Here is a 16,376-nt window from a genome sequence, read left to right on the forward strand (position 1 = left end):
TTATGTCCTTCTGCAAGTCTTCCTGGGCATTAGAATTGCTCACTTGTGTCTTGAGAAATACTTCCCATCTTGGCAAAGAAGAGAACGCTTGTGCTCTCGGCTTCATTTCCATCTCTATTTCCTGTAGCTCTCGGCTTCATTTCTATCTCTAGTTCCTGTAACACAAGACCGGGGATATTGAAGTGGATCTCATATGTGGGAAATCCCGGGCTGGGTGGGGGGTTGGTGAAGACAGGAACTTGTCGTTCTGTTTCTCAAGTAACTGTTTTTCATCACTTTTTGATAAAGGAGGAAAAGACCAGACTCTTGAAAGAGCGCCTGGATCAGATTTATTTAGTCAACGAGCGGCGCTGTTCTCAAGCTCCAGTCTATGGCAGAGACTTGCTAAGGATTTGTGCCCTGCCTGGCCACGGAAGGGTACAGTGGCGTGGGTCCCTGGATGGCTGTCGTGGGAAGGAGGCCGGGCCAGCGCACAGTTACACTTCATCCTCAGAAAGTCCAAGTGAGCTGATGTTGACGCTTTGTCGGTGTGGAGAGTCTCTGCAGGATGTTATTGACAGGTACTGCAGACCTTGTGACCTTTTCGGTGCTCTCTGGCTGCATTGCACCCCGGCAAGACCCCTTCTTGTCTCGTGGATGTACATCTTACTCCCATCGGCTTCTCCCCACGCTGTCCCTTAGCAGTCTGTTTTGAAGTTAGTCTTTGAGGTCTTCAGCTTTGGGATCAGATGGTTTTGTTATCTGGGTCTCAGTGCCAGGCGCGGCTTCTGAAGGAAGTTGGCAGCCCTGGGGGCAGAGCTGCAGCACTGAGCTCACACTGTGCCTGGGGACAGATCACTGTGTTGCTAAGGACTTTCTCCATTTGACTCTTTCAAAAAAATGATTGCATTAAAAGAGCCCCATGAGTGAGTGAACATTACATGATGACAAATGTGGGCAGGAGTTGATCTCAGAACGTGCATTAATGGAGAGCAAATCTGAGCACCGGTGGGCACGATGGGCACCCGGCCGCTCTCAACTGAGCTTGCTTTCAGTAGAGTGCGTTACCCTGTTTGCAGTTCCACTCCCTGCTTGGACCCGGTCTCCAGGCTCCACTTCAGACATGTTTTCTTCCCTTCTTTGCAGCTGTTGTAGTTCTCAGTTGTCTCCTGTCTGCAGAGGGCAACCTGGCTTCTTCCTGTGCCTTGGCTCAGCTCAGCTTTCAGGATCTACCTATTTCAGTTCTTTCAGATCAGGAAGCAGACTTAATGGAAAAAAAGAAAACTGGGAGTGCTTCTCCAAGGCCGAACAAGCCACTTCTGGCTTCTCCTGGTCTGGGAGTGACTCTGTCAGTGACCTTGTGCTCCTGGAGTTTTTCTTTCGAGTACTGATTTGTCTTTGTGTACTCCTCCCTCATTGAACATCATGGGTGACCGTTCGTTGAGTTTGAATACAGCTGGGAGTGAGTCGTAGTTGATGTCCATAGCAAGGGCCTTCTGGTGCAGGTGGTCTCCACAGGTCGCAAGGTGGCCTTAGGTTGGCTACGCGATCTTCGCTGTACTGTCGTTGTCCTGAAGATTCCTTCACCCTGAGTCTGGCCCCCGTCCTGGTGGCACAGCGGCTACAGCAGTTCTAGGGTCCACGAGACAGTGCACCTTTGTCCCAAAGTTTCCAGCTGAAGACCCACTAGAAAGAGAATGGCTTATCTCTGACCTGGTGCCTGCGGCCTAGGGAATCCACCCCCATTGATCCATCAGCCCTGGACTGTCTGAATTAGTCCCCGAGGTGGTGGTTATTGGCCAGGACTGGTTAGGATCTGCCTCGTTGGGCCCCTGCCCATGTGCCAACACCCACATCCCCATGTGACTGGGTTGAGCCCTGCTGTTTCCTGGGACTTGGACTGTCAGAAGTCTGCCCCATCTTTCAGGAGCCCCCATGCTGGGTGAAGGTGTGTGGCTCCTGGTGGTGACAAAACATGCTTTCTGCTCCTCAGGGTGGCCTTTGTGATTCCTCCGGTGGTGGCAGCACCCCCGTCCCTACGGGTGCCGCGGCCGCCACCCCTGTACGGCCACAGAATGAGGATCTTGAGGCAGGGCCTGAGAGAGCACGCTGCGCCGTACTTCCAGCAGCTGCGGCAGACCACGGCTCCACGCCTGCTGCAGTTCCCTGAGCTGAGGCTGGTGCAGTTCGACTCAGGTATGCGGCAGTTGGGGGCGTGGCCCGTGCGGGAGCTGCGCTGGCCCTGGATGATGAGGCGCTCTTGATGTGATTCGTTTCCCAGGGAAGTTGGAAGCTTTAGCTATCTTGCTTCAGAAATTGAAATCTGAAGGACGTCGGGTGCTGATTTTATCACAGATGATTCTTATGTTGGACATTTTAGAGATGTTCTTGAACTTCCATTACCTCACCTATGTAAGAATCGATGAAAATGCCAGCAGTGAGCAACGGCAGGTGAGAAGCACATTGTTTACATTGTCTCTGATGGGTCAGTCACTGGTGTTGAATGCCTAAGTGCTGTGTAAATTCAGTGGTCTCATGGCCCTTCTAAGTGAAAGGGGAAGGACTTAATGAGCTTCTGAACTTTTTAAAGTCTCAATCCATCCTTCGATATTTTTTATTAAAAGCCACGTTGTTAGGTAAATGTAGTCTTGATGTCTCAGAATAAACGCTGGTGACCTGCAATCATCATTAAGACGATACTGGCGTACTTCAAGAGGTAGCTACGGGGTAAAAATATGAAAACAATTCCAACCAATTTAGAATGAAGGGAAATACAAGTTAGGGTAATATGCCCATTGTTTACTTACAAGATTTGCCAAGGCTGTTTTGTTTCATCAGGCACAGTGAGTCAGACACTCTCATATCCTCCCGTGAAAGCATAAACTAGTATAGTTCTAGAAGGCAGCCTGGCAGTATGGATTTGAACCTTAATAGTGATGTATGCTTGACCTAGTAATTCTGTATTTAGGACCCTTTACTTACATGACAACAAACACACCACTTAAGATCTGTCTACATAGTTGTTGTTGAAATGTTTATGGTAATTCATAGTTGAGAACAAAGTCAGTGTTCAGCAGAAGAGTGAGTGCATAAGGGGTTGTCCATGGGCCCCGTGCCCCAGCAGCTTCATGAGCAGAAACTGCCCAGCATTCCACATGGTGTGCTAGGCCCTTGTCAGCAGCATTTCAGAGCCAGTTTTAGTAGCATGGCCCAGTGTCCCCCAGCGCAAAACCAAGTTGCTGCCCTGTAAGTCGCGCAGCCTGCTTTATCTCACACACATGCTCATGCACACGCTGGAGAGGCCTAGAAAGAAATAGAGCAAAAGGTGATTTAACAAGTTTTCTTGGTAATATTATAGCAAATTATCTGTAGAATGCCCGGAAGGAAGAGAGTTGGTCAGTGATTAGGTTTCGTTTCCGGCACAGAAATCGTTATGGAAGAAAAGTATTCAAGTCATCTCCCTTCATGGTCAACAGTGAGGTTAGAGGACTATCCTTCACGGTTTTGTTTTTCCTGCTTCCTCAGCCTTACTCCAGGGACTTTTTGTTGCCTGTAAAGTGCTCTGGCATTGCCTGAGGATAGATGAGAAAGCACATATCCCTCCCCAGTAAGACGCTGTTTTCTTTTGGGGCCTACAAGTTGAGCTGACAGTAAATGCAAGGTGGACTCTAACTTTTTCCTTCTTGTCACTCATGGCTGATGTTATTTAAACTGTGCATGAGGGTGTTGGCGATGGGTGAGCGTAAGATGATAGTGGCTGCACAGAAGAGCTGGAATACAGTGCGGGGACCTTGGTGTTGCTTTAACATGAGCCTCGTGTTGAATGGAATACAAACCAAGCAGTTTTGCTATGGGATAATTTCTTTTTTGAGACAGAGTCCTGCTCTGTCGCCGAGGCTGGAGTACAGTGGCGCAATCTTGGCTCACTGCAAGCTCCTCCCGGGTTCACGCCATTCTCCTGCCACAGCCTCCCAAGTAGCTGGGACTACAGGCGCCCGCCACCACGCCCGGCTAATTTTTTGTATTTTTAGTAGAGACGGGGTTTCACCATGTTAGCCAGGATGATCTCGATCTGCTGACCTTGTGATCCACCCGCCTCGGCCTCCCAAAGTGCTGGGATTACAGGTGTGAGCCGCCACGCCCGGCCTGCTATGGGATTATTTCTAATTAATAAATGTTGAAACGTGTCAAAGGTTTCCCAACATTTTCTAAGAATACTAACTCCTGTGTTTTGTTTCATCTTAGGAACTGATGAGGAGTTTCAACAGAGACAGGCGGATTTTTTGTGCCATTCTCTCCACTCACAGCCGTACCACAGGTATAAACCTTGTAGAGGCGGACACCGTCGTGTTTTATGACAATGACCTGAATCCAGTGATGGATGCCAAAGCTCAGGAGTGGTGCGATAGGATCGGGAGATGCAAAGACATCCACATATACAGGTGAGGGCCTGCGGGGGATAGGATCAGGAGATGCAAAGACATCCACATATACAGGTGAGGGCCTGTGGGGATGGCCACGTGGAAATGGAGTCAATGAGAAGCTTTGCAGGAGATATTGGTGCAAGAAGCACTAATGCAGAAACAAAAGGTAGCACTAAAGACAATGCATGGTATCTAATTTTAAACTAGGGTTTGTTTTCCTTCAAACTTACATTTCTGCTATTTTATCTATCTATTCCTTTTATTTATACTCAACATTTGCTTGAAATTGTAAGTTAGTGATGCTGCTCACACAAGTCATCTTGCCGTCTTCAGTTTTTACGTGTGGTACCTCTTGCAGAGTATCTCAGTCTTAAAAGTACGATTTAGATTTTGGGTTGTTTTAATTATTATGAACTATAAATTATCTGTTAGTAAAATGGCTATTGAAAGAATGGTCAACACCTGTGAAAAGAAGAAAAAAGAGAATTAGTTTTTTTTTTTTTTTTTCTTTTTTTTGAGATGGAGTCTTGCTTTGTCGCTCAGGCGGTAGTGCAGTGGCACGATCTTGGCTCACCGCGACCTCTGTCTCCCGGGTTCAAGCAATTCTTCTGCCTCAGCCTCCCGAATAGCAGGGACTACAGGCATGCACCACCACAACCGGCTAGTTTTTGTGTTTTTAGTAGAGACGGAGTTTTACCACATTGGCCAGGCCGGTCTCGAACTCCTGACCTCGTGATCCACCCGCCGTGGCCTCCCAAAGTGCTGGGATTACAGGCATGAGCCACTGTGCCCAGCCAAAATCTATTATTATGTTTTTGTTTGTTTGTTTTTTGAGACGGAGTTTCGCTCTTGTTAGCCAGGCTGGAGTGCAATGGCGTGATCTCGGTTCACTGCAACCTCCACCTCCTGGGTTCAAGCGATTCTTCCACCTCAGCCCCCCGAGGAGCTGAGGTTACAGGTGTGCGCCACCACGCCCTGCTAGTTTTTGTATTTTTAGTAGAGACGGGGTTTCACCATGTTGGCCAGGCTGATCTCGGAACTCCCGACCTCAGGTGATCGCCCGCCTTGGCCTCCCAAAGAGCTGGGATTATAGGTGTGAGCCACCGCGCCTGGCCTATTATTATCTGTAAAGATAAAAACTATAACTGTCAAAACACAATTGGGGGAAATGGAGAAAGGTTACTGTATATTTTTAAATTTCTAAGTGCTTACTGTTACAGTGTAATAGTAGATTTACTTCTTCTGCTTATTTTGTGCCTGGTTGTGTGCCGAGCACATCCTGGGCTCACCTCTGATGGTGACCCGTCAGTTCCCAGTAGGGAGCCTGAGACTAGACAAATATGGTCCCTGCATGAGGTCTCCTAGGTGGTAGCTGACCCTGGAACTAAAACCCAAGTGTGCTTTAACCTCTTTTTTTTTTTTTTTTGAGACGGTCTGTTGCCCAGGCTGGAGTGCAGTGGCATGATCTTGGCTCACTGACGCTTCTATCTCCTAGGCTCAGGTAATCCTCCCGGCTCAGCTTCCCAAGTGGCTGGGACTACAGGTGTGCAGTACCATGCCTGGCTAATGTTTGTATTTTTTGCACAGACAGGGTTTTGCTGTGTTGCCCAGGCTGGTCCCAAACTCCTGGGCTCAAGCAGTCAGCCCGCCTCAGCCTCCCAAAATGCTGGGATTACAGGCATGAGTCACTGCACCCGGCCAACCATTTGTTTTTTAACAAGATGGTTGGTGTCATAGTAATTCAAATGCTGTATTTAAATTGTTTTATTATTATTTTTCTTGCTATAAATGTATTACATGTTCCTCGAGGAAAAAAAGGAGAGCCTGTAAAGAAAAACAAGGATCCTGCAGAGGCAGCAATTATTAACATTCAGTTGCACATCTTCCCAGACACGCTTCTGCTTCTTGAAGAAGGCTCACACTGTGTCTTCTTTTGTAAACTTTTTTTTTCTTTTAACAGTACATTATACATACATTTCCATGGTGATGAATATAAGTTTGGTGCATGGTTTATGTTGAATGGATAAGGGCTTAGTGTGGAATCCATTCTGCATTGTTGGCCCTTAGCAATTACTAGCCAGAAATTGGAAAAGTGTTTTATTCTCAGTATCAATAAAGTCTCAGGCATGGCCTTAGCGGTGCAGGAACAGGGCATCTGAAGTGAGGCATGAGGTGGCCTTGAAGGATGCAGGATGGGCTGTGCCAAGTGTGAAGACACACTTTGTTCTCGAGTGGGTAGACTTCATTCATGAACATGTGAAGTTTCTCCAAAGTAATACTAAAATTTAATATATTTTTGTGAAAACACTCCTAATGGGTGTGAAGGTTCTATGCGTGCACACACACGGTTGGGTAAGGTGGTGCCAATGTGCTTGCAGTGTGGACGTCCTGATGAAGGCCGCCATCATGATGCTCAGTGTTGCGGGTGGGAGTGTGCCCCACTATGAGCCATGGGAACCCCCAAACTGCATAAGGGTGCTGTTGGTGTCGGGGCAGATAGCCCGGCACCCATGGGGATTTTGCATGTTACAAAGGTTGGCTGTCACTGTAACTGGAGGGCCTTTCTGTCATGAATGTGCCGCACACCTTGCGCTCCACGAGTGAGAGGAGGGGCTTGGAGTGCTGCTCCCACGCCTGACCATAGCGGAGTCCAGAGGGATGAAGGACTTGAATGTTTTCGGTGGAGCAGCAGTGTTAGAACACTCTTGAAGAGACAGTACCTGTGGCCGAGAGCTGGAAGGGACCGCCTGACCCACACAGACCCCGAAGTCAGGGGAGACAGGCACACAGCTGCAGTGAGACAGGAAGCCAAGCGTTGTACAGATACGGTGAGCCCAGTGGACAGGCGGGTGATAGAACAGGGAGATTTGCCATTCTCAGTGCAAGTAAAGAGTTAAATAGCTCTTAAAAATCGAGAAGATACATAAAGACCCCCCCTTACTTTTAAATAGGAAGGGCCTGTGAATATGAACAGTCCATCCCAATTGGCCAGAAAGTGTGAGAGGCCGCTCCAGCTCACTGGTCTGGAGAAGGAAGGACCAGTTTAATGCACGATGAGATCTCTCTTCTCATGCCCCGGACAGGTGAGACCCTAAGGGAACGAGCCTGCTCAGCCTGGCACTAGAAAAGGGGACGTCCTCATGTTGATGGGGACGTGGGATTGCTATCTAAGGATGTGTGTCGCAGCTTTGTCACATGGCACAAAGCAGTCACTGGGGCACAGCCATCCCACGGTGTTGAGCAGCCAGGTGGAAAATGAGCTCATGTCGAGGGATTTCTGTAATACACTGCTTAGGGAGGACAGCAAAATGCAGAGAAGTGGGAAGTAAGGCGGACATTTTCCCCACACGGTTGTGCACGAAGTGACGGTACATGGAGCATCGTGGAAGGGCACACCCAGGTTCACACACACAGCATCGTGGAACGACACACCCAGGTTCACACGGAACGTCATGGAAGGGCACACCCAGGTTCACACGGAACGTCGTGGAAGGGCACACCCAGGTTCACACGGAACGTCGTGGAAGGACACACCCAGGTTCACACGGAACGTCGTGGAAGGGCACACCCAGGTTCACACGGAACGTCGTGGAAGGACACACCCAGGTTCACACGGAAGGTCGTGGAAGGACACACCCGGGTTCACACGGAATGTTGTGGAAGGACACACCCAGGTTCGCACGGAATGTCGTGGAAGCACACACCCAGGTTCATACGGAACATCGTGGAAGGACACACACAGGTTCACATGGAACATCGTGGAAGGACACACCCGGGTTCACACGGAGCATTGTGGAACAACACACCCAGGTTTACATGGAGCATCATGGAACAACACACCCAGGTTCACACGGAACGGTGTGGAAGCACGCACCCAGGTTCACACTGACATGGCTGCTGGGGCGGGGGGCAGGAGAGGCAGGCCACCCTCCCTGAAGCAGCCATGAAATACGCCTGTTAGGAAAAGTGTGCCCGCGGAAGCGCACACTGTCACACGTGCAGCAGCACCTTCTTGTGAACTAAGGTGGGTGGAAATGCCATCCCCACTTTTTTTAGTGGTTCTCAGGGTGATTGGAATCCAGGCGATTTTTGTTTTGTTTTGTTTCTTATGCTTTTATGTAATCAAATAATTTATGATTTGCATGTAGTAATATAATCAAGAAAGAGTAGATTTTCATTTAAAGGCCAGGAAAGTCTTCCCAGGTGGTGGTTTGCTGTTGATGAAGTTGTCCATCCACTATTTCCCTTTATCACGTATTTAGTTCCTTTGTTTGTGTCTGGGTTCACGTCTTCACTTTCCGTGCTGTTCCCTATGATTGTTTCTCTTTAATATTTAGGATCCTTTTAATTTGGAATTTTCTGAAAAAAATTTTGTTTTCGTCTCTGTGAAAATCATGCTGTTAAAGTTGTTTAATGTGAGCTTTTTTGGGGTTTAGCATTTAGCATTTTACAGGCAGATGAGCCTCATGGGAAGGCAATAGACTGCATGGTCTGTTCTGTGTCCCCAGTGATGGAATCTTGAGGAAGCCTTGTGTCCCTGCACTGGGGGTCCGTCTGTCCAGTGGGGTGACATCTGCAGCTCACGGTCGTAATTGAACACCTCTTGTGGGTCTGGTAGTGTACCGGGGTTAGAAAGACAAAAACGCCCATAATTACATGAGAATGAGGTGTCTCATGAGTGTTAACAAGCCAGTCTGTGAAGTGATCAGTTCTGCCTGTTGGGCTCAGTGAAAGCTTCAGAGAAGATAGATGCTGGAGGTACATCTGGAAGGACCAGGTGGGACATTTCCAGGTTGAGACTGGTGGGAGAAAAACGGGATGGCAGGTGGAAGGATGAGGTGGCACAGCGAAGAGTCTTCCGGAGGGGCCTCCTGTCAGCTCTCTGGGAGGCGGGAGAGCTAAGATTGGAGGGGCTGGCTGAGAGCGGCCTTTGGTGCCCCACGAAGGCATGTTCTGAGCAGGGGTAGCTGGAGGAGGGACGTGGATTCGTTGATCACCATCTGCATCCTGTGCCCACCTGTTGTCACTGTGTTTCCTGGTGACTGACTTAGCATCTTACATCTTTTGTTTGCAGGCTTGTGAGTGGCAATTCCATTGAAGAGAAATTGTTGAAAAATGGAACTAAAGATCTGATCCGAGAAGTGGCTGCTCAGGGAAATGACTACTCCATGGCTTTCTTAACTCAGGTACTCCTTATTCAATGAGAGGCCTGAGGTGAGAGCCGCCGTGCGGCGCGTGGAATCGCGTGGTGTTAGTGCACACTAGCGAGGGGCTCAGGTCTCCAGCTCAGGTCAGATGCACACTTGGACCTTGTACTGGGGAGTAACACACATCTCTGTGTTCAGCGAACCATCCAGGAGCTGTTTGAAGTTTATTCTCCCATGGATGATGCTGGCTTCCCGGTCAAAGCTGAGGAGTTTGTGGTGCTTTCTCAGGAACCTTCTGTCACGGAAACCATTGCACCCAAAATTGCAAGACCTTTCATAGAGGTAAGAATACATTGAATCTGGCTGGAGAGTTGCACGGTGGGAGCCGGCGGAACACCTGCATCCTCCCCCAGGGTTCTGGGTGCTCAGTCCCCACTCTTCCCTGGCCTGAAGCCCTCTTCCCGTCCCTGCTTTTGGAACCTCCCCACTCCCTTCTTTCTGTCATGGGGATTTTGAACTGTAAATACAAGTGAGGGGAATGGTGGCGAAGGTCGCGGACCACAGGCCTGTCACCGAAGCAGTGGCTGCCGTCTTCATCTGCACTTTGCCACAGTCTCAGCTCCTTCCCCTCCCCATGGAAATCTATCCCTGCCTCCTCTGGAAGCTCTGCGGGCACTGCCCCTACTCCCCTCTAGCTGGCTGTGTTGGCTTCTCCCTGAGCAGTGCAGCCATGAGCCTGCACTCAGGTGCTGAGTGTAAGGTGCTGGTTGATTGCAAGGACTGAGTATAAGAAAGAACACAGACTATCACGTTGATACTTTTGAGTGTTGACTACATGTTGAAGTGATAATATTTTGGCTATCGGGTTATGTCAATATTTTACTGTTTCGGTGTGGGTAGTAGAAGATAGAGGGCATGTTTGGGTCCTTTGATTTTTCCCTTTTGGGGGTGCTGCTGTGTAGACATGTCACAGACCCATCACGGGGCCGCTGTTCCCTCCCTGTCCCCGTGGCTTGCCCACCAAAGCCCTGCAGCCCCACGTCCTGGAGATGGAGGCCTTCAGCTGCCTTTGTTCCCTGAGTCCCCTCCTCCTTCATGTGGCCCTGCCACTCCTCCAGAACTTGTTGTGGGGTCCCCGTTTCTGTGCCTCTTACCTTGGAAGGATTTGGTATCCCTGTACATCTTTCTTCCTGCCCTGTTTGACTGCAGCGCATGACTGCATGGGCTTCTCTGTATGTTTTTTCTTTTCTGTGAAAGCGTTAAAGACCAGACCAGGCACACTACGCAGCCCCTCAGCACCTGTCCGCCGACACCCGAGATTGAGCCTCCCAGCCTCATGGTGTTCAGCCCCCTCCTTGCCTGTGCTCAGCTTGTTCTTACCAACTCTGGTGCTGTCTCCTCTTCCATTTCTAAACATTACTCAGTTACTGAATAAGTAAGAAATACTTGGGGTATGACTCTCTTAGTCTGTCCGTGTTGCTGTAAAGGAATACCTGAGACTGGGTGATTTATTTTAAAAAGGGGTTTATTTCGCTGGTGATTCTGATGGCAGCAGAGTTCAGGATTGAGCATCTGTCTGGTGAGGGCCTCAGACGGCTTCCATGGTGGTGGAAGGGGAGGGGGAGCTGCATGTGCAGGCCACGGAGCGAGAGAGGGAGCGAGGGGCAGGCAGCAGGCTCCCTTTAATAGACTGGCCCTCACAGGACGAACAGGGTGAGACCCACTCCCTCAGCCCCAGAGCGTTTCTATTCCTGAGGGATCCACCCGTGACCCAAACCTTTGAGAATTTATAATGAAAAGCCAGTCTTCTGCCCTGCCCCCAACCCCGCCACCACCCCGTTTCTCACATTTCTTCTAGAGATTGCCTGTGTATCATTTCCTTTGCACAGAAATACCTTACAGATTATTACATATCAGGAGGTATGGATCAACTTCATTGTGTTTTAAGGAGGTAATACATGCATGAGGTTGAAAAAGAAAAACAACACAAAAGCGTAGCTGGGGCCAGGTGTGGTGGCTCAGGCCTGTAATCCCAGTACTTTGGGAAGCCGAGGCTGGAGGATGGCTTGAGGCCAGGAGTTCAAGACTGGCATGGGCATCATAGTGGGACGCCATCTCTACAAGAAGAATTTTGAAAACTAGGAGTGTGGTGGTGAGCACCTGTAGTCCCAGCTACTGGGGTGGCTGAGGCGGGAGGATCACTTAAGCCCAGGAGATTGAGGCTGCTGTGAGCTGTGATCGTGCCACTGCACTCCAACCTGGGTGACAGAGTGACACCCTGTCTCAAAGATAAAATATGCAAAGGACCTGACTCTGCATGTCTCAAAGGAAAACATGTAAGTGGCCGATGTGTAGACGAAATAACGTCCAGCATCACTAATCATCAGGAAAATCAAATAAAAACCACATGAGGTACCAACTGGCACCTATTGGGATGACTGTCATCAAAACGCAAAAGATAGCGCGTGTTGGCGAGGACATGGAGGAAAGGGGCCCGTTGCACTCTGTCCCTGGGAATGTCGTTGGCACAGCCACCATGGGAGACGGCAGGGAGGTTCCTCAAAAATGTGGAAATAGAGCTCCCACATGATCCAGCAATCCCACTGCTGGCTGTATATCCAAAGAGTTGAAATTAGCGTGTAGGAGAGGCGTCTGCACCCTCGTGTTCATCGCAGCACTGTCCCAGCAGCCAGGACACGGAATCAACCCAAGTGTCCATCAGAAGTCTGTGGATTTTCCATATTGGCTGTGTTGTTTCCCAGCAGCATAGTATTTCAACACACAGATTCTTTTGAAACATACTTGTTGATTGTCTTACTGTGTGTCAGGCACTGTTCTAAGCAGTGGGGATACAGGATCGAAAAAAGACACAAATTTCATGAAGCTTTTATTCTAGTAAGGAGAGAGGCAGAAACCAAACCTAGTGAGTAAAGCATGTAATTTATTCACATGAGAAGTTGTGAAGTGCTGAATCCAGGGGAGAATGTTGTGGTCACCACAGCAGACAGGTTAGTGTGGCTGAGGGGGTGGGGAGGGTGTGACCAGGTGAGGCCTGACTGTAGGGAGCCCTTGGAAGGGTTTGAGTCAAGCTATGGCACGGGGTCTGGCATCACCTAAGAGAGTCGCTCTGACTCCTTTGTTGAGACTCAGTTGTAGCAAGGCAAGGGGGATCCTGGGGACCAGTTAAGAGTCCCAGAGCAGTAACACTGGTGAGCAAGGCTGGTGAGGACAGCTGGGGGACATGTGGGGGCAGCAGGCGGGTCTTTGGAGGACAGAGCCAGCAGAACTTGCTGCAGTGGGTGTGTGAGGAGGATGGCTGCTCCTCACTGGCTTGACCGGCCCCTGGGGACAGAGAGGTAGGTTAGCCTTGGCCTTTTGCCAGCGGAGACAGATCCACGTTAGCGTGCTGTACTCGTACCTGCTGCATGGGACTGTGGCTATAGGATTCTTCTGTCATTGGCAACGCTCATCAGAGGATTTGTGCCTGCAAAATGGTTTTAAGAAAAGTCCTTGTTGACATGCAAAAATAAAACATACAGCAAGTGTACACATTACAGAGATTCCAGCTGGAGAAATGTTCAGTCAGTAGAAGCACCTGGTAGCCAGCATCTGTTGGAGGAGGAGGATGCGGCGGGCTCCTCAGAAGGCCTGTCCCCCAGCGGTGCTGCCTCTTGCGAATTCTGACAGCACCACCTGCTTCTGCACTTTCCGTACGTGGAGCCTGTTCCTTCGGGTCTGCCTTCTTGTGCGTAGCAGTCTGTAACTCGTTTTCATTGCTGTCTAGAGTTCTGTCTGAATATACCGCAGTTTATCAGATCTGCAGCTTGTGGACGTGATGGAGTGGTTCATTTGAATTGTGCTCCTGTGGATATTTGTATCCTTGTCTTTTGGTAAGCACGTATGTGCAATTCAGGCTGCTTATGTTTGACTTCAGGAGATGCTGTGGCTGTGCCGGGGATGCTCCTGCCATGGGGTTGTTCTGGGTGGTGGTGTGGAGGCGGAATTGCTGGTCCTTTCACTGTAGCTGCAGGGCAGAATGTGGGATAGTCTCATTGTGGTTTAATTTGTAGTTTTGCTGTTGACTGATGAGTTTGAGTGCCTCTTCATGTATTTACTGGCAGTTTGAGTACTTTTTAAAGAAATGCCAAGGCTTTTCCCAATTTTTTTTTAAATTGGATTTTCTCTATTTCTTTTTTTTTTTTTTTTTTTTTTTTTTTAAGACGGAGTCCCACTCATCGTCCAGGCTGCAGTGCAGTGGTGTGATCTCAGCTCACTGCAACCTCCACCTCCCAGGTCAAAGTGATTCTCCAGCTCAGCTTCCCAAGTAGCTGGGATTACAGGTGCATGCCACCACGCCTGGCTAATTTTTATATTTTTAATAGAGACGGGGTTTCTCCATGTTGGCCAGGCTGGTCTTGAACCTCTGACCTCAGGTGATCTGCCCGCCTTGGCCTTCCAAAGTGCTGTGATTATAGGCATGAGCCACCGTGCCCGGCCAGTTGTCTCTGTTTCTTAATGACTTGTTGGAGTTCTTTATGTATCCCGATAAAAGGCCTTTGTTTGATACACTTGACATACCTTTCCCATTCTGTGGTTTGCCTTTTTAAATGCTGTGTATTGATGAGCAGAAGTTCCGAGTTCTAACACCATCCAGGGCCCACATCTGCCGTCTTTATAGTGGGTGCTTTTTGTGCTCTGCTGAGGAGATTACTCTGCCCACCTGAAGGTCACCAGGCATCCTCCTCTATTTTCTTCTACATGTTGCATTGTTTTATGTTTGCTATTTAGGTGCACCACCTATCTGGCAATAAGTTCTGTGTATAGTGTCGAAGTAGTGTTATATCACTTTGAGGGTTTTGCCAGATTGCCCTGGAAACAGATTGTACCAGTTTTTAATTTGTATCTTCTAACTAAAAACCGTACCTCCATGTCAGATGTCTTTTGCCCACATCTGCTAGTAACTATAGATGTGTGTTCCTAGCTGTTTCAGCAGATGAACAGTGGCATCTCGTCATTCTAACTTGTGTGTCTTGCACTGTGGTAAAGCTGTCTTGTATGTTCATAGTCATCCATGCTACATTTCGCGGTGGACTTGCTCCGGCTGCTGTAACGTTGGGCTGTCCGTCTGCTGTCTGTTTCCTGGACAGCAGCCTCTGTCCTGCTGTGTCTGTCAGGAGCTGTGGGCAGTGGTGTGCATCGGGTCTGAGATGGAGCCTCCTTGGGCCTTTCTTGTTCTCCAAGCTTCCTTGGCCCTGGGTGCCCTGGCATGCTTTGCCTGCATCAGTGCTCAGCTCTTCCATGGGGCCTGCCTGTCCAACTCGATAGTAAGGTTAGCAAGGCCCAGGAGGTTTCCCACTCATTTTCTGTATTCCCTAAGTGCCTTATCATTTTCACCTGTAAGAGGACCTCAGGGAAGGAGTGGATTACCTTTATGGAGAGTGGGTGATTATAGTGGAGGCATCTCCATTAACTTTACATGGGATAGCTCTTTTTCAAACTACCCTCATTTAAAAAGTCTATCAAGGCAATCTAAACATAGACTTTCCTCAGGCCCTCAAGAGTATTGAGTATCTGGAGGAGGATGCCCAGAAGTCCGCACAGGAGGGGGTGCTGGGACCACACACTGATGCTCTGTCATCAGACTCTGAGAACATGCCGTGTGATGAAGAACCATCCCAATTAGAGGAACTAGCTGACTTCATGGAGCAGGTTTGGGCATGTTTTCCTTTACAACTACATATTTTAAAAATTTGACGCTTCTATAAAATATTTATTGTTTACTGCAAGAAAAATCACTTTTTGATTCAAATGTTGGTTAGTGGATTGTATAAGGAACTTGACTTTTATTAACTTGCTATTAACCCTATTCAAAAAATATACTTTTGGAACAGCTTACACCAATTGAAAAATATGCTTTAAATTACCTGGAATTATTCCATACTTCCATTGAGCAAGAAAAGGAGAGAAACAGTGAGGTAAGAGAATCAACTTTTGGTCAGTGAAAAAAATTTGCAGTATTTTCAGAGTTAAGTTTGATTTGAAGTAAATGTGACTTCATTAAATTAAAGTCACAAAAGCCAAAACCCACAAGTTTGGAAATGAACTTAAAATGAAGAGAGTCTCGAGAAGCCCGTAGGGACCGTGGAGCTTGTTCACCCCCGCGTAGGGACCATGGGGCTTGTTTTCCCCTCGTAGGGACCGTGGAGCTTGTTCTACCCCCGTAGGGACCGTGGGGCTTGTTCTGCCCTCGATGTCTTTGACTGGATTTGCAGCAGGCTGCTGCTTGTGGGGGTGATGCATTGTGGAGCAGTGTGTGTAGAGAACATGTGGCTCTGAGACAACAAGGAGACCTGGAGCAGGGACTCGGGGGCTGCTCTGAGCTGCACTCCTGATCCTGAAAGTTCTTGCTGCTCTCCCCGTCAGGATGCAGTGATGACTGCAGTGAGGGCATGGGAGTTCTGGAACCTGAAGACCCTGCAGGAGAGGGAGGCCCGGCTGCAGCTGGAGCAGGAGGAGGTGGAGCTCCTGACCTACACGCGAGAGGATGCCTACAGCATGGTACCCGGCCCGGGGCCCTCCTGCCCTCTTGCCCCCCTGCTGAGGGGCACTTGTTCAGCCATGTTTGGCTTGTTCAAAGTCTGTGTACATTGACATGAGAAAATGCCTAGGAATTTTTACTTCTCATATCAACACAACCTCACTTATGTTCTAAAAACACAATTTTCTTAAAAATTGACACTTGGAGATTGTCAGTTAGATATTGACCAGCTCTGATTAAAACATTTATAAGTCTTATAAATAGTCATGTTGATCAGAACTTATTTGA

At 48.7% G+C, this 16,376-nt stretch overlaps 1 protein-coding gene and 1 non-coding gene across 37 annotated transcripts in view; both read left to right on the forward strand.

Annotated features, from left to right (window-relative positions):
• The window catches only part of EP400 (E1A binding protein p400), a 129,224-nt gene that overhangs the window by 77,626 nt on the left and 35,222 nt on the right, over positions 1–16,376 (forward strand). For all 36 annotated transcript variants that reach the window (XM_016924654.4, XM_016924663.4, XM_016924658.4 and 33 more), the window contains 9 exons: positions 289–560; positions 1,973–2,175; positions 2,261–2,430; positions 4,225–4,421; positions 9,478–9,589; positions 9,749–9,892; positions 15,101–15,259; positions 15,442–15,525; positions 15,974–16,108. In XM_016924654.4, coding sequence (XP_016780143.4) covers positions 289–560; positions 1,973–2,175; positions 2,261–2,430; positions 4,225–4,421; positions 9,478–9,589; positions 9,749–9,892; positions 15,101–15,259; positions 15,442–15,525; positions 15,974–16,108 — 1,476 coding nt within the window. The remainder of the gene's footprint in view (positions 1–288; positions 561–1,972; positions 2,176–2,260; positions 2,431–4,224; positions 4,422–9,477; positions 9,590–9,748; positions 9,893–15,100; positions 15,260–15,441; positions 15,526–15,973; positions 16,109–16,376) is intronic.
• Positions 3,496–3,631, forward strand: LOC112205154 (small nucleolar RNA SNORA49). Its single transcript, XR_002939005.1, has one exon. It is a non-coding gene; the product is annotated as a small nucleolar RNA SNORA49 (small nucleolar RNA).

Source organism: Pan troglodytes, chromosome 10 (genome assembly GCF_028858775.2).
Source record: "Pan troglodytes isolate AG18354 chromosome 10, NHGRI_mPanTro3-v2.0_pri, whole genome shotgun sequence".
Lineage (NCBI taxonomy): Eukaryota > Metazoa > Chordata > Mammalia > Primates > Hominidae > Pan > Pan troglodytes.